The sequence below is a fragment of the Ascidiella aspersa genome, chromosome 7 (assembly GCF_963924565.1).
Source record: "Ascidiella aspersa chromosome 7, kaAscAspe10.2, whole genome shotgun sequence".
Taxonomy (NCBI): Eukaryota; Metazoa; Chordata; class Ascidiacea; order Phlebobranchia; family Ascidiidae; genus Ascidiella; species Ascidiella aspersa.
In genome coordinates this window covers 29,611,710-29,630,432 of record NC_139453.1, presented here as the reverse complement: position 1 = coordinate 29,630,432, position 18,723 = coordinate 29,611,710, and the positions used below count along the sequence as shown (strand labels likewise).

The 18,723-nt window shown below is 36.3% G+C and overlaps 2 protein-coding genes across 2 annotated transcripts; one reads left to right on the top strand and one right to left on the bottom strand.

The window, feature by feature from the left end:
• The first annotated feature begins 1,860 nt into the window (after positions 1 to 1,860).
• On the top strand, positions 1,861 to 11,577 carry LOC146138864 (ubiquitin-conjugating enzyme E2 D3-like). The gene is made up of 6 exons (XM_083394319.1): positions 1,861 to 1,953; positions 2,611 to 2,674; positions 3,306 to 3,337; positions 4,529 to 4,606; positions 6,232 to 6,337; positions 9,175 to 11,577. Exons 1-6 carry the CDS (start codon positions 1,930 to 1,932, stop codon positions 9,342 to 9,344), a joined length of 474 nt encoding a protein of 157 aa, XP_083250445.1. The 5' UTR covers positions 1,861 to 1,929; the 3' UTR covers positions 9,345 to 11,577.
• A 990-nt stretch (positions 11,578 to 12,567) lies between these two features.
• Positions 12,568 to 18,723, bottom strand: LOC146138863 (NHL repeat-containing protein 2-like). The gene is made up of 7 exons (XM_083394713.1): positions 18,557 to 18,723; positions 17,319 to 17,474; positions 16,547 to 16,747; positions 15,622 to 15,709; positions 14,128 to 14,384; positions 13,344 to 13,479; positions 12,568 to 12,948 (listed from the first exon to the last, which is right to left on the bottom strand). The coding sequence occupies exons 1-7, from the start codon at positions 18,721 to 18,723 to the stop codon at positions 12,568 to 12,570; spliced, it is 1,386 nt and encodes a 461-aa protein (XP_083250839.1).

The window sequence follows — 18,723 nt, the reverse complement described above, 5'->3', positions numbered from 1 at the left end:
TTCAAGCTAAAAAAATCGATTTTCAACAATTTACTCACAGTTAAACCCCTGTTTCTCAATTGTTGTCCTCGGCCCTCCGGGGGGCACGAGCGTACAATATACTTATGATATTTATTAGTTTAACATAAATTCGTAATTTTAATGTAACTTTAGGGCCTCCCTGTTGACCTTTTCTCTGTGCAACCCGCACAGGGAGACAAAACGTTGTTGGTAGTCCATAGAAGGTGCCGCGATTGATAAAATTTGAGAACCATCAGACAAACCTTTTAAATCTTTTCTGAACAGTCTTATGGTAAACAGCATATAAGAATTTATAGAAAGTTAAAAATCTAGTTTGCTAAAGTGACAAAGGGTAGCGTACCACCATAGAGCACTAGCAGTATTAGTGCTCTATGGTACCACCCAAAAAATATAGAAACAATTTTAGGTGGAATGGCGGTTTTTCAAAGCGGTTTCATTTTTTTAACATAGCTAATGTACGTTAAACCTAAACTTTTTGTAAAGCTGTGGTAGGTTTTACCATTCGAATTAAGTTCCACTTTTACGTCAGCGTTAGCATTAGTCACGATAGACACGAGGACACTGACTAACCCAATGCTAACAATTTGATAGTTCCGCATTTATCTTTTGTGTTGTTCTGTTCCGGGTTGTAAACCGGTAGTTTTAAAGTAACTTAGGCGCTTGTCTAGAATCGTACCACAACGAACATTATTTGGGTTAGGGTGGGGGTTTGGGTGTGGGTGAGTCAAATAATAGTATTAAATAATAATACTTGACCCACCCTCACCCAAACCGACACCCTAACCCACATATTAAGCATTGCTTAATAATTATTTCAACAACGTGGTAGGATTCTAGGCGCTCTTTCACTATTGTACGTGAAAAGTTATGCAAAAAAAAAATGATAATAATACCGCATACCACAACGCATATTGTTTGGGTTAGGGTGCGGGTTAGCGTTTGGGTGAGGGTGGTTCAAGTAATATTATGTATATTATTAATAATAACTTGACCCACCCTCAACCAAACGCTAACCCGCACCCTAACCCAAACAATATGTGTTGCGGTATGCGGCATTTGAAAAAAAAAAATTTTTATTAATTTTTACGTACCATAGTGAAAGAGCGCCGGATTCTAGACCAGCGCCCATAAGTTATATTACAAATGACTCCACTGAGACTTAAGTTACGGCGCTGGTCTACAATCCTACCACAATGCAAATTATTTGGGTGTGGGTGGGTCAAGTATTATTACTAAATAATGAGTGTGATAATACTTGGACCCACCCACACCCAAACGCTAACTCTCACCCTAACCCAAATATTGTGTGTTGATTTAATACCTGTAGGCTGTGGTAGGATTCTAGACCAACGTCAACAATTGCCCTGATGTACGCCTAGTGTCTAAAATGCTAAAACAATATAATTATGATGCCATGCCTTTTTAGTTTGTCAAATGTTGAGTGTGCACTTGCCATGGCTGGTACAATGGGTTAAATCAGCGTTTCTCAACCGCGACGCACTGGTGTGCCATGGAAGGCTGCGCCGTGAGCGCAAGAAAAAAACATGTCAAAATAAGTTTAAAATTAATCGGATTAAGACTTAATGCGCAAAATAACGTTTTTAGTAGTCATTTTAAAGATATGCAACTATAAGACTCATATAACAAAAACTGCAGGCAATTTAAGAGAAATGTCGGTACACCCCATAAATTTTGCTCTCGCATCCCTCGTAAGGTGCGCCGCCACGTTTTCATATGTCTTTAGGTGCGCCCCAAGTAAAAAAGGTTAAATATATAAAAGAGTGGTTGTTGTATAGGGCAAAATAATACTTTATAAAATAAATTATCTGTATTTTCTCAAGGAAATAGTGATATTGTATTAAAAAAGTTTTAGAAAGTTGTAGGCAGAAAAACAAGTTTGTGGCAACAATGGCACTAAAGAGAATTACTAAGGTTGGTTTTAAATTTATATTTTTTTCTAATTTGGTATAACAGTAATAATTGTTTAACAAGCTATTTATCATAAAATAATGTCACAAAAATATATTTACATTTATTTAAAATAAAAAAGCTGATGGATTATTTGTAGTTCCTAGACTTATGCAATATCGCTTTTAGATAGAAGTGAATATGCATTGCTACCTGGCAGCACTAGGTATACTAAAAAAAGATTTTTTTTCGCCGTTATTCATTTCATCAAATGTTTAGGCTACATATGCATGCCTTCAACATGTTGTTGTTGCACTCCATGATAAAGGCATCCTGCATAGTGAAACATTGGATGAAATAAACCGCGTTGGGAAAAGCTTCTTTTTATAGATGGAAGGATATTTGTGGCTCTTTCTATTTGGTCTGTGGAAAGTAAAAAATGTTCTGTGAATACCGCATATCGCAACCCACACTATTTGGGTTAGGGTATCAGTTAGCGTTGGGTGTGGGTGGGTCAAGTAGTATTAAATAATAATGCTTGACCCACCCAAACGATAATCCGCACCCTAACCCAAATAATGTTTGTTGCGGTATGTATTTGTAGACCTTTTTTCTTTCCGTTACTTTTTACGTACCAGATCGATGGACACCGGTTATTCAACACTTTACTTTTCTATTCAGGAGTTAAAGGACTTGAATCAAGATCCCCCTGCTTTCTGCAGTGCTGGCCCAGTTGGAGATGACAGTAAGTTAGCTACCTCATCTTATTTTCTCATTCGGGGTCCTTAAACAAAAAAATAAATCATCTTTAATCCAATTCTCATCAAAAATGGCTTTTTCTAACATAAGTCTAAAATAACTATAAGATAAATTGTATCCATTTATATTTGTTTAAAGTTAAGGCTTGACTATTTTATAAACGAAAAATTAATTGTTGTTAATTGGTATAGGATTATAAAACTTAGCATGTAAGTGTAAAATCATACTGTTAAGTCTGGTGTTAACAATGAAATACATATACACTTAGTTTAACGTCCCAGAAAATTATCCCAACCAATGTAAGTAAGTTTCAGATTTATTGCAGTAAATCTCGAACTTTTTCAGTTTGCTGCACACTAAAAACGTTGGTCACACTAATTAGAATAAATAATTCTGCCATTTTTAATGTTAACTACATGACAATGTAATAGTTAAATACCATAATCTATCTCCCGTACTTGCCTGCATGCCCACTTGCAATTGAAATATTTTTTTTTCAAATTTACCAAAAAGTTTCGCAGCACACTTGTAAAAATCTCTTACAACATTTAGTTCAAGTTCACAAAGATATATACCTTTCATATAAAATGCATCTCAGCTTTTGTTTTTGTTTGCAGTGTTTCATTGGAAAGCTACAATCATGGGCCCTGTAAGTGAAACTTTCTTCAACTATATACTGCTTTACAGCAATAAATTACCTTATTCATTGCACAGCTAAATGTTTACAGCCTCATATATGTATCTGAAGTAGGGTTCCTCTTTTTCCCGATTTTTTTCACTTCCGAAAATCTTGACGTAATTTTCGTGTCCTAATTATGTCATTATGATGTTTAAAATTACTTTATATTAGCTCTAAACATTTAATTAAGCTCATTTATGTTATGTAGTATTGCTTCTGCAATCTTACAAGACCTTCAGGTACAGAAGGCCTAGGTGATTTTCTAGAATTACTAGTTAAAGTCGTAACAAGGCTGCACCCTTATTTGCTTTTATTTAGAAAACACACGTATGGTAAAATAAATTTAATTATGATTTTGCTGCTGGTAAGTGCAAATAAAGCAACTCAGGCAACGACTTTAATAGGTTTGGTAATATTTATTTTTCTAATATTAGTCAAAAATGACAATTTTTTCAAGTTTTGCTTTGTTGCCGAATAACCGGGATTTGGGATAGTTATTTCGCGGGAATTTCCTGTCTAAACATTCCCAGAGAGGAACCTTAATCTAAAGTATATTAAATATAAATAAAAAAGCAAGTGATCATTTTATTGTTTACTTCGATTGAATTTAAAACTGTTAAGTGTGGATGTCTAATACTTATATCCAATGCTAATGTCCAATATTTTGGACAAAACTATCGCAATCAGATAACAAATGACATTATTATTACCGGTAGGCTTAAACAAGCAAAATAGATAAAATTAAATTGTACAAACTGATTTTTTTAGGTTCTTACCCCCAAAAATTGGCTTAGTTTTAAGAAATTTAATTACCTTGTTGTTAATGCACTGTTTTTGATAAGTGTACTATATATTTAAAGTAATAACCGCTGCGTTTGATTAAAACTCGTGGCTGAAATCGTTATATTAATTTAATATTGGGTCGGCCCAGATATCTTTCTATTATCGGATGAGTAGTAATGTTACCACTATGTATTGGGTATGGGCTCTGACCCGATAATATTAGAGTAATGAACATGGTTTGTTAAAAAAAGGGAAATCAACCTATTTAATATAGGTTTGTATGTCACACCTAATAAAAATGGCACAAAATAAGCTTTACTAACAACAAGTAAATGTGTCTTTTTAATTTTATAATTCATGTCATATTTTATTTTTAAGGTTGATAGTCCCTACCAAGGAGGTGTGTTTTTCTTGAACATTCAATTTCCAACAGACTATCCATTTAAACCACCCAAGGTAAGCTGCATGTTTATATAACGCATCCAACAAATACATAACTGAACACATATAAACACTATTAAACACTTTGTACATTTAAAAATTCTATAAATAAGTCAGTTTTGAAATGACATTTATCTAATATAAGTTTTTAGACAAATTAAGATTAGCCCTTGATTTTTTTAAATCCATATTTCATATAGCAAACACCTCAAGTCAAATGCACAGAAGTTAAATCGTTTTGTGTGCAGATTTGTAGGGAAAAACAAAATTCCCAAGTTTTTCATAAAACAGTAACATTCAAGTTTTTTAGTTAGTTGTTTAAATGAACAAAGTCAAGCAACTTTGCCCAAATAAATTTTTGCCAAAGAAGAATATCTGTAAAAAAAGACAAATATCTAAGGCCTCTAATCTTTGAAGTTCACCCAATTTATATATATGAATGAACTTCAAGGTAACACCATACAAATAACTCTTTTTTAAAGTTAATACAACCTTTGAAACTTGTCAAATGTGTGATACAACAAAATTTTATGGCATTGTATTACAATACTCTACGTACATTGTGTGTTTAAATGGATGAATGACATCAGCAATACAGGAACACATATCATTACATTGGTTCTGTTTTGTTTAGCATATTAGACTTCATTAGTAGCTTTACATATAGGTGTTGAAATATGTATATATAGATGCAGAAACTTTTTAAATTTATGTTTGTATATTTTTTAAAAATACTCTAAAATAATTGAAAAAGGTTTAAAAGTTTTTAAAAATTCCTTTGGCTCAACATAGACCCATTTATGTTGGTACCAACCGTAGTAACAAAAACACACATTTCCCAAAGTGGTTATTTGATAACTAATTAGGTATTTAGGAAGGCATGTAGGTTCGCATTAGGTTTAGTGTGGTATGTAGTGTTAAATTTTTAGACATATTTGAATTAAGGAAGTGATGAGATGATGTCTAAGCTCGTTAGAATACTATCTTATTGCAATTATATACAAAACAAAAGTTTTATTGACATTCTAAATAACTATAAACAAAAATTCCATTAACAGTCAACCTCTACATTAAATCTTGGTGAATATCTTGGAGTTTGGGGCCATAAGCCAGCAACCGGAAGTATCGTCAATGACCAGAGTTAAACGCCTGATTAATTAGGGACCTTCCTTTCGTTTTGCTGAAGTGTTTCTACTTTCTCTTGCAAAGAAATGTAAAGGAAATGCATATCCTGAAAGCAGTAAACAATGTGTCACGTCACATTTAAACTTAGCTTCAACACAGGTTAAATTAAGTTACATATGTCATACTAAACTGTTTAGTAGTTCTCATTTAAGCAATTTAAAGTTCTTTTGAGCTAGAGCAGATAAAAAAATAGCATCGGCTCTGGAAATTTAAAAATGGCTCCAGCTCTGGCTGCACAAAAACATTAAAATTGATTCCAAGTTCCACAAAAATAAAAAAATGATTCCAGCTTCACAAACATAATACAAATTGCTCCAGCGAAAAAGCTAGGCTCTGGAGCTACAGGCTCCAGCTATGACTCCCCAGGTCTGATCTTAACCCCAAAATTTGTTTGGTTGTTGCCCTATAAGGAATTGGCTTGCTTGTAAATTGAACTGCACCATGTTTTACTTCAGATTGCATTTTCGACGCGAATCTACCACCCCAATATTAACAGCAATGGAAGCATTTGTCTTGACATTCTACGCTCCCAATGGTCACCAGCCTTAACACTTGCTAAAGGTAAAGTATGAAATTTGTACTAAAGTGTTTAACAGAAAATTAAAATAATCTGATTCTTATCCTTTTTGGTTTTTTAACTTCTAATTCAGCGATTATTAACCTATTGGTCAAGGCTAGGGATGTTCAAAGTAGAATGTTGAATCTTTAGGTTTGAATATCCAAACTGGATTTGTATCCAATATATCGCGTAATTGGAACCGATATAATTTAATATTTTACCGCCGATGGTTTCACCTAATGGTACATACACAAGTGGCAAGGTTAGATAAAGGCCTGTCACCACGCGTCAGCGTTTTTTCGAGCAACCAATTACTTTGCAATAACCTTCGCCTAATAATTAAGTGTCAATCAAGTGGTTTAGGGCTAGCGACCTAATGTAATAACAATGCAAGGATTTCGCAATTTTCATAAATTCGGTGAGTGGAAAAAGTAAAATTTCATCTTATGACATGCTGGCCTTCGACAAAATGTGCTATGGGTTACTTGAGGCCAATATTCAGCGAGGTTATGTCACAGCATAATTGTGAATAATAGTTCTGCCTAGAATCTAGATAATTTTTAATTTCTTATTTGAATTATAGATATGTTAGACAAGTTTTGTTAATAATTGCTGTTTTGTTACTAAAGGCTTTATATGTTATTAATTCACCAAAAAATAAATAAAAGGAAAATAATAATTAAAAATATTCTAAGATTTGATATCCTGGATTCAATATTCTACATTTGAAACCTATTATTCTATATCAAAGCACATACAGGAGTTTTAATTTGTACGTCATAATGTAATGTTGTTGTTTTTTCGCAAAGCAGCACCTTGTCAATTTAGAAAAAAACATAAAATTATTTTTAAAAATACAAGTGATTCAATTATAGGTATTTTAAAGGACTAAATTGTCGTGTAAAAAGTCTTTGATTTATTTTTCATAAAACTGTGTGGCAACCATGTTATGTCATCAAAATTGCACCAATGCATTGTCATTGTGCAAATATTAATATAACCTTTTCATGCATGACTCAGTCAGTTCTTGTTTCTGTGGCTTCTGCTTAACTAAACTCGAAGCGTGAACAACAAACATCTTGTTACATTTCATTATAATCAAGATAGTAGGGTATATTAATCATATGACAAAAACCTTCATCAAATTGAGAGAATACTAATTATATGACAAAAACCTTCATCAAATTGAGAGAATTCTAATGATATGACAAAAATCTTTCATCAAATTGAGAGAATACTAATTATATGACAAAAACCTTTCATCAATTAGAGAGAATACTAATTATATGACAAAAACCTTCATCAATTAGAGAGAATACTAATGATATGACAAAAACTTTCATCAAATTGAGAGAATACTAATGATATGACAAAAACTTTCATCAAATTGAGAGCCATTGTTTTGTTTTTTTGCTTTAGGTTAGCATACAAACCAATATACAAACCAGTTGATAAATAGTAACACTCCTTAAAACAGGGACGGGCAACCTACAGCCAGTGGGTAAGATCTGACCCGCCAACGCAAAGCATGCAACCCACAACATATTTTACAAACTGGGCATGACCATTCTTTATTTTTTTTGGCTATTTCAACTACTTAAAAGCAAAATTGTTCCTCCATCGAGTGTAAATTGCAAAATATCCCAGTTTTATCCTGGATTAACAGTCATTGCGTTTGTTAAAGATGTGTCTATTCACACAGTAAAATTTTAAAAAAAACTTAGGGACCTTCTGCATTTGGTTTTGGCCCGCTACTAGAAAAATGTGGCCCAGACCTGCCTTGTAACTTGATCTTGCAGGATAATTTAATGTTTACTGGATACGTTTTATTCAGTCACTTTATTGTTTTTTCTATTTGTTCATTAGTTACATGTCCTAACTTAATATTCTTTGCAAATCAGTAATGTAATTAATTGAAGTGCATTGTAGAGATAACACTAGGGTTGTATTATCCAGGCAGCGGTTAACTGATTAACCAAGGATTTTTTTGCTATGGGATATAACTTAACAAGTTAACGGATAGGATACACAACACAACATGTTTTGTTTTTACATCTTTTCAGCCCTGTTTGCTTTTCAGTCCATTTTCTTCAGGTGAATGTTCGCCCCAAAACCCGTCCGGCAACATTTTATAAGTACAGTTGTAACAAGCTCCACAAACTAATAAATATGGCCCTGGCTTCAGGTAAAATGCTTAGCTCTAGTCTAGCGTTTCAGTTCCAATTTCCCATAAAAACTTTCAAAAAATCTCCAGCTCCTGTTTTCGCTTTACAAAAACATTAAAAATGTATCCAGCTAAATTGCTTGGCTCTGGAATCATACTCCGGTTTCAGATCCAACTCAACAAAAACATTAAAAACTGCTCCCGCTCCATAGGAACATTTAAAATGGCTCCAGCTAAAACGCTTAGCGCCGGAGTTCCACTTCCAATTTCCCATAAAACCATTAAAACATTCCCAGGCTTCATCTCCACAAAAACATTAAAAATGTCTCCAGCGCCGGCTATGACTCCAGCTAAAACACTTGGCTCCAGGGTCCCAGCTCCAGCTTCAGCTCTGCTCCACGAAAACATGAAAACTGCTCAAGCTAAGATTCTTGCATCGGAAGCTTTCCGGTTTCGGCTACATTCAAAATGTCTTCAGCACCGGCTCCAGCTAAAATACTTAGCTCCAGAGTTTCAGCTCTGCTCCACAAAAACATAAAAACTGTTATAAGATTTCTTGAACTATAAGATTCTTGGCTCATGTTTCGGCTTCAGCTGCATAAAAACATTCCAAAAGCCACCATATCCGGCTCCGGCTCCACAGTCCTAATAAACAGTCAATATTTTCTTGTGCAGTGCTCCTGTCCATCTGTTCGCTGCTTACCGACCCCAACCCCGACGACCCTCTAGCGCCTGATGTTGCAAGGGTCTACAAGGAAAATCGCCCTAAATACAACGCTATGGCTACCGAATGGACCCAAAGGTACGCCACGGACGAATGTGATAGACACTCCGGCCGACGTTGATAAGTAGCCCCCTAAAAATCCCTAAAACCCCCCTAATCTGTTCTCACGCACGTTTGTTGGTTCGTGTGTGATTGTGTGTGTGTTCGTTTGTGATTTTTTTCCCAGTTTTCGTCGAGACTCGATCTTGTTTTTTGTTGCGACAACCTAAAGCGACAATTTTTGTTCGCAGCTTTTTCGCTCCCCGTTTGGGTTTAACCCATGCCTGTTGGGGGGATGTCCGACAATAATTTTTATTTTATTCCGATACCTGAAGTATGGCCTTTTGTTCCAATACAAAGTGATCAAATAAGCTTATTAAAAAATGGATTGTCCAAAATTAGCCAAAGTGTGGCTTTAGTGCTACAAGGACTCGCTAACTTCGATTCTTTCGTTTAAAAATTTTTTTAAGGTAAGCAAACTATTTAAGTTCGATCGCAAACAATGACTGAAAAGCACCAATTTGATTGGTATCGGACGAGTGCCGATACTAACACGTGGCATCGGGTATCGGTTCCGGTCCGATATTATCGGACATCTCTTAATTTAACCAACCAGTCCCATCTTAAATATGTATAAATAGTAAATGATGTATATTTAGCGAATCCCAAACTATCGTTGCCGGTTTGGCTGTTTAAGTTTTCCGCTGACTTGTACTTCAACAATATTAGCTTAATAATGAATTACAAAGCCAAAAAGTGTCGAGTAGATCGACATCATCTTGATTAAGACGTTTCGATACGAACTTGTATCTTCTTCAGTTAATATGACTGAGAATTAAATCAAAGCATCGCCTATGAAAGGTGGGGAAAAAAAACGGCCTTATCAAGATGATGTCGATCTACTAAAACCTTTGTGACTTTCTGGGCTTCATTATCAAGCTACATTACAGACCCGTGCATTGTGTGCCCAGGTAAAGCTTAAGAGTTGAAAAATTCTAGTGCAACACCAGGATCAGATGTTTGGGTTGCACCTGAGTTTGTCAACTTCAAGTCTTACCTATATTTACTCTTAGGAAAAATTTACGACTTTCTCGTTTCAATTACGTTTTACAAATCTTTAACAAAAATGACTGCAAATTTTTAAATGTGGATTGTTTTAACGAACGGCTAACACGCAAAGGTCCGTAACCAGACAGCATCTTTTTTAAATAAATTTATTTGTTTTTTTGCAGCTGCTGTTTGCACACGCTACACCTATTTAAAAATGCATAGAATATGGGCGCATTTTAATTGAATTCGCCCTTTGTTCACTGTAACATAGGAATAATGGTTTTTCTTGCTTTTTTTGATTATTTTCTTAGCAGTCCGCTTTTAACGCAGCTAAATTCTGTGTGAGATAGTTTCAACTAACGTCTTTATTTGGCGTTCCCTACCCTATGCATTTCCGACAATCGCCATGTAAAAAGTCGAAAACCTTTTTAACCCAAATCCTTTACCCGATATTATTTATCCAAACCCATTATTCCTCTTGTGGGTGTACGCGGACTAGTTTGATGTGGGTGCGCGATGACGTAATAAAAATATAGGTGTGTAATTTAGAAAAAGGGTAATCAGGTGGCACTATATGAATCTAACATCATACCCAAAAGCTTGCAGATTTAATATATAGTGCCATATGATTACTCCATACAGAATTAGACAAATACGGCAGTTTACAAAATTTTATTGAAAAAAAATTTTCAAATTTTCGCGCATGTTCGACCTAAACACCCTGCAGAATTTTTTTTGAAAAAATGTGCCGAACATTGTCCACGCATACCAAACAATAAAATTGTTAGATGACCGCACTAATAAAAGTTTGTGAAACCCATCTCTAAAGATAAAGAAATTGATATTCATAGATAATTATGTTTCGGTGGGAATATTGACTGATTTGAATCTCTTCAACTTTACCGGGTCTATAACGATACCACTCCAGTATCGGGCGAGTACCGATTTTTTTGACTTGAAATGAAGACTCTAACCTCCCAACTTCTATTGGTGTATTTTTTTTGAAAGCGCTGAAAAAATGTGAGCGTATAATCAGCGATCGCAAAAGTGTCCAATACGTCGCTATCGCAGTTTTTCACCTGCTTTTGAAATTAGGCAAATCGTGCGCGCGCCTAGCGTTTAAATCAACAACCAATCTTTTCGCTCTTTGCTTTGTACATACGTCATCGCCTGCTTCTCTTTTTTTCTCTCCCTCCCTCTCTCTCTCTCTCGCTTCGCGCGTGCATTCTCTCCCGAGTTCAATACAATAAACTATATTAAGTATGTATCTGCGTTTGTGTTACTTAGCGCTTCCCAAACTGGGGTCCGCGGGTTCGTGCAGCAGTTTCAGAGTTCCGCAAGAAGAATTAGTCTTTAAATTTTTAAACATTAGGCTTTAGCGAATGTTATTAAACATTAGTCCATGTTTTAAACATTTTCTGTTATCATTATGTCTTCAGTTATACTTTTGTATTCAATAATATAGCGTGTTTTATGATGTCTCTTGTGACATCGTAAAGCACATATTATGCCGTACTACCTGCTATCAGCTCATATTAGTTAGAAAGTTGTTACATAAGAAAATATCGTGACTGCTCTGGTGTACTACAAGAAACATGGGTCAACCGACCCTTGAATTCCTATGGGCCCGCAAAATATCAAAATAATTGCAACGATCTAATTTGTTTAAATTTATTTTTTAATTAATTTGTTTTAATAGGCTAGAATAATTTTTCAGGTTTCAAATGAAAAAGGAAATTTAAATTAATCTAACTTAAATTTGCTTATTAAATTTAAAAGCTAGTCACTAATAAACGTTATTTTGCTGATTTAAGAAATATTTGTATTACAATATGGATAATATATCGGTGCCGATCCGGCATTCAATATCAAATTAGTTTTTGCATTAGACCAACAGTCGATCGAACCCTTAGGGTCATGTAACGTTGTTAATTGGAAATTTGGCCAATTTAACCTATATAAATGCAAGTTATAATTTGAATATGCCCAGTTTCAGCTGCTAGGAGGAAGAAACGAATACTGAGCGAAAAGTTGGGGTTCGACGAACGCTTGTAGCGTAGGGGTTCGACAGATTACCAAAGGTTAAGAACCACTGTTTTAAGGCATCTATTTTGATTTGGTCTTCATTTATTTCTTTAGACAAAGCCTTTTAGAAAAAGCAAACTTTACATTTGGCCTTTTGAAAAGAAATAGTTTTTAGAAAGTTTGAACAAATAACAAGAAAGATCGCCCGCCACATTTCCTTCGCTTCACCTTCAGAAGACATTCTCCGGGCGCTTGTTGTAAATGGCGTACTTCACCTTGAGAAAGGCGATCCACCTCTGACGTGTACAGTACGTCACAGCGCAGAACAGCGTCACCACTATGACGTAACAGAACCAGAGCAGTCCCGGGCGACTGTGGACCACGAGGTCGCGGTAGGCATCGACTTTGACCAAGTGACGAAGCTTCATCAGGTTCCCGTTCCCACTCTGGGAACTTCCCACGCCCGACAACGCCCTCACGCGGTGGTTGTACTGGTCGGTGACGTACAAGGTCTTCGTGACGTCATCGAACGCGACGCCGGTCGGGTGGTAGAACTGGGCGTCGGTGCCGATTGCGTCACGACTTCCGTAGCTGGTTCCGCCGGCCAGCACCTTTAAGTCGCAATTTAAATAAAATATTATAATTATTGGGTAGGTTTACACAATCTCATAATTTACAGAATCAAACAACATTCGGCCGATATTGAATGTTCAAGTTTGAATATCGTCGATATAGAATGTTCCAGTTTGAATGTTGTCGATATTGAATGTTCAAGTTTGATTGTTGTCGATATTGGATTTTTCAGTTTAAATATTGTCGATATTGAATGTTCTAGTTGGAAAATTATCTATATTGAATGTTCTGATTTAAATTGTTTATTAAAATTGCTGCGAAAAACGTTGATTGTGTTTCAAAGTTTATGAAACTGGAAAACAAAAATCACATGTCGGTTGTATCGAACATTGTAACTTTGGTATTTTATTGAAATTGCTTCATAAACTGTTACCTTTAAGGAGCCACCGCTCAGTGACATCATAGTGACGCAATTGTTGCCGAACTCGACGATGTAGAGCACGTCATTCTCTCGATCCAGCGCCAATCCCTCGGGGTAGTGAAGCACGGCACCAAGAGGCGACCTGTAGCGAAATTAGAAACCGTTAGGTGGCGACTCAGGGTTTTAGTTTCAGGTGTAAACCAAGCAGACTTCAAAAACTGAATAATTCTAGTTCAATGTGTCGAAGCAGACTAAATCTAATTCATGAATTGCTTCTAAGTCTAGTTCTAGTCTAATTCAGATTTTTCTAAAAATTCTTCTTTGTCCTACAGCATTTTTAAGATCGAGTCATAAGAAAGAATTTGAATTAATACTCTATGGGTGGAACGACTTATGTAATGTTTACATTTTGAAAAGCAAAGGCTACTCTAATATATAGAGAAATTAGCACACAAACATTGACCATTTACATTCTTATTAGAATAGTTCGCGATTTAAATTAAATTGATTGTGATTAATTAAATGTAATTCTAGTTCAAATTCGTTTTTTTTATTAGGTATTTCTAATTCTAATCTCAATTGGAAAACCTGAAATGCTCTGGGCTCTCTAGGGTTAAACAGTTGATGAAACATTTTATAAAATCAAATTAGTCAGCCCTAGGCTAATCGCAAACGAATGTGACTTTACATAGAATAAGTTGCAAAAAATACAGTTTTTGTGAGACATGGCCTGGCGTCAAGTAACGTCAAAAACTTGTTGAAGTTAAAAATAATAAAAAAAATAGTAGCAAACCTTTTCACTTTTCGTTCTTCAATTGATCCCGGATTTCCATTCCCGGCCAAAGTCTTTACTTTACCCTTCTTAAAATCAATCAGGCGTATCGCGTGATTGTAGTGATCCGAGACATACATGACGTCACCAACTTGGTCATAGGCAAGGCCGGTCGGGTGGCGCCATTTGGCTACAGCGAAATCGCCGTCAACCAATCCGATCTGTTTCGGACCCCCAGTGATTGTGGAAACTTGCGAAGTGACTCCGGATAAAATTATCATCTGGAAAAGTTGTACGTTTAATGAAGGCTAGAAAACAATGAATCTTTAAAGTTGGTGGCGAGCTTTTGCACGGACACCAGCCATAAGACCGAAATAACAACAACATTCACATCAGAAAATAACACAGTTCTGAATAAGTCCAAAATAGCATTAATACCTATAGATGTAATACCGTCTAAATCGTATCCTAAATTCCCGTCGGAATAAGGCCTGAATAAGTCCTATACAACAATTTAACAAACCCCAAAAACCTAACACCTAAGTACCTAACTTGAAGTTTAAAAAATTTTAACATTTTTAATGAATGTTTTAGTTAAATTAAAAACTTGTATATGATATACTCTTCTTAAAACGGAACAAATGATTAAAGCTGAAGAGGGTAATGTTTAATTTCAATTTTTGTTTATGATTATGATAAAAACTTTAGTACAATCGTCGCACAGGCAAAGTTGATGGCTACGTTACAATGAAGCATCACATTGACGTATACTATACCATACCGTGCTTATAATTTTTTATTTATATTTACCAAGTTATTTAACCCAGATTATAACAGTAATGCATTAAATTACATAATAACAATGGATTGTGATTGTTTATTCTAAATCTAAAAAGTAGGCTACATTGTAGCCTATAGAAGTGTGGTAGGTTGCTTTAGCCATCAAGTAAACTTTTGGCTTGACGTGAGGACTGGCTTTTTGTGTCAGTACAGACAAAATGCTAAATCAGCCCAGAGGCTATGGAAAACACAATGTTACTACAAAAAAATTGCTAGATGCATTACAGTAAATCATTCAATGAATAATTTTATTACAAGCATAACTCCGCCAAGTGAACCAAACTTAACTACCAGGCAGGGTCGGAATTAGGCGTTTCATGCTGCCATGCACCACGGTTTAAAAGGTGTGAAAAAATTGACAAAGCTTGCATTAAATAAGGGTGGTTAACTTGCCAATTTTAACCTAATAAAGGCATTTTTTTGCGCTTAAGCTACGTTACGAAAATAGCTGTTTTCAATTTTTATTTTGTTTTATAACGTTATTTCTGAAACCTTGGATTTCACCCCCGGAGTCTTGAATCTGTCCCTGATCTTTAGTAGCGTGCTTATTTTTTTGGAGTAGCTGTTAAGAGAAAGAAACAATTATTTTACTACAGGAAGACCATGTAAGTAATTAAAGTCGCTGTGTTTGGAGCTTCAAATTGTTTTATATTTGTCTTACAGACCGACCCTTATTACCTTAACCGCGTGGTTGTCTGTGTCGGCGACGAACAGCCTTTTACTTTCTTTTGTCGCGTGAAGAACCACATGTTGTGGGTTGCTGAATCTGCGTGGAAGCAAAGTTTGAATGAGCTAAAACCAGGGCTTCGGAGTCAGTTAAAACAACCCGAGTCCAACTCCGGTCAAATGTGCGATTTCGTCGAGTACCGAGTCCGACTGCGGCCCTACAGCTTTTATTTCGACCAGTTATGTAACTATTTTGCGGTGAATAAAACTCAAAGTTTAAAAATCAGAGTAAAACTAGGATCATACACTTTTTTTCTAAACAAAGTAATTCAAAAGAAAATGTTAAACAAACGCTTTATTCTTTTCTTTAATGAATTTGGAATCGATTTCAGTCCTACATTTGCACCAAGTTGGAGCAGGTTTCCTAAGTCTATTTGTTTGAGTGCGACATTTCTGAGATATTTCATGCCAATCGCGGTTCACGCTTAGCAATTATTATTAGTAGGGGTCCATGTTAAAAAAATTAGGAACCCTTGCCATAAATAAACACGTATAAGTTCGAACAAAACAATAAACTGGATTGATCAGCTAAATCAGTGATTATCAGCCTCTTATGGCTTACGGCACCCCTCAAAAATAATAAATAGATTTTCTGCACGTATTTTACTGAAATGTCACTGTAAATGGAACTGGAACCACACTATCAACTTAAAATATGTAGGAAAATTTCAAAATGTAGTTTGATTTAATGGTCTCTAATCGTACACAAATAGTTGTACCAAAAAGCTTACCAATGGAGCAAAAATCAGAATTAAAAAAATTCTTAAATACTTATCGGCATGATTAAACATTAGAAGTGGCACAGATGGGCGCCCGGTTGAAAACCCCTGAGTTAAACAGCACATCCCCGAGCAAAAAAGTCATTAAACTTATTTACTTTGCCTGCCTGATGTTTCCAACCACGTGACCTTTCACACCCACGACGCCGGAGAACGTCGACACCTGATTGGTGGAGAGGTCCATCAGTCTGATGACGTCATTGCCACTGTCGGCGATATAGAGCAACTGAGTTTCTTCATCTAGGGACATCCCCGCGGTATGGAAAAACTGAGCGGTTCTTCCAGGCCCGTCTTTGTACCTTTAAAACAATAGTATTGCATTGAAAGAGACAGTCGGAAAAATTGGTCAGCCGAATAGTCGGAAAACCGGACAGTCGAGAAATTGGACAGTCAGAAAACTGAACTGCAAAACAGCCGGAAAACAGGACAGTCGGAATTTCGTCAGTCAAACAGTAGTACAACAAATTCAGACAACCGTATACTATTGGACAGTCGGTCATACGGCTTTTCGGCCAGTTGAACATTCGGGCAGTCGGGCAAACGGACAGTCGAAAAAATGGACAGTCGGACAGTCGAAAAAACGGACAGCTAACTAGTCGGGCAGTCGGACAGTGGGATACGACAACAAATTTGGATAACCGTCTACTAGGACAGTCGATCATTCGGCTATTAGGGCAGTTGGACATTGGAACAGTCGCCAAACCGGGCAGCTAAACGCCGGACAGTCGAATTTAGTCATTTTAACAGTAGGACAACAAATTCAGACAACCGTGTACTCGGACAGTCGGACATTCCAACAGTCCTGCAACCGGACAGTCAAAACACCGGACAGCCACTCATTTAGAAATGCGGAAAGTCACGCAAACTCACCCTCGCCTCGATCCCGCTATGCTTGTGACGACATCAGCTTGCAGGTCAATTCTCCTTATCCGATCGTTACTTCCCACTACATCAGGGCATCCACAATCGGCGACAAAAAGCGAGTTTTTGCTGCGGTCGAAGGTGATTCCCCACGGGTAGTTGAACCTTGGAGAAACGAAAAGTTATTGGCGATTTCTAGAGTGATACTACCAAAGATATATTAGCCTAAGCCCTAAGTAGTAAACGTCACATTTAAGTAGTCAGACTATTTTTTGTGCTCATTTTGGTCCTTCATTGTGTCTTGCGTGATTGCTCACCTACATAACTTACGGTTTAAATGCGAAAGGTGAAATATTGCCCCGTGTTCCACAAGTCCCGAGGGATAAACTCTCCATTTGTCACAGATAAACTCGAATAAAGCCTTTGTCACTTGTTTTTTTAAGTCGAAAATTTTTTTAAGTCGAAAAAAATATTTATTTTGTATGCTAAAACTGATAGCTTTGGCAAAAATAGCAATTTGAACCTGGCCGTTATACGATTGATATTCTATTTGTATTAAAAATGTGAAAAACATTCTGCAAATTAAGTAATTGGAATAGGTAATTAGAAACTATGATAAGGACAATTTGCATTTTGACAAATATACTTCTATCAATATTATAACCTAATTTATTTGGCGAGGGGGCGTCTGTTAACCTGTGCAGGGCTAAAGCTGATTGAATTTGTTTAGAGCTGGTGCGGTTTACTGCTATCATTTGAGTCTGGATCCGTTTGTTATGGTTGATCGAAAGTTGCGTGTTCCTACAGCTTAGCCACAGCAAGGTAGTAAACGGATCTGTGTTTATTGAATGACATCACAACGGCAATCAACTTACAGGAATAGCTTAAGGTCCATGCACAGCACTAACGGTCCAGCATAATAACTTCTGTCCGTTACCTTATTTCAGTTGGTTAAGTTTCGATTGGCTAAATGCCCACAGCTTTTGTACACATCGTCTGGCCATCGAAGCATTTAGCAGAGGGGGTAACATCTCCGTGCTACTTGTTTACAGACACGGTCAAATGTTTAATGATGAGAGGTCTGTTGTTTGGCCACGTCAATAAGTTTGTTATAAAACATTAAGTTCGAATAATTACGTACCCTACACCTGTCATTTTATAATTATCAATAACTTAATATTCAATTATTTTCCGCCTTAACTAATTTCCGCTTGCGGCGCCCGTTGTAATACATCACGTGACCTTACCTCGAGGTTTGAAGCGACCCATCCACCGAAGTTGGTCCGTCGGTGCATGTGTCCACGTGACCTATGTGGGGCATCCCCCCGCCTGCTACTGACGTCACAATGCCCTCCATGCCTGTAACCAGCGAAGCGAAACAGCCGACGAGCAGTACTGACGTCCAAAGAAGCAT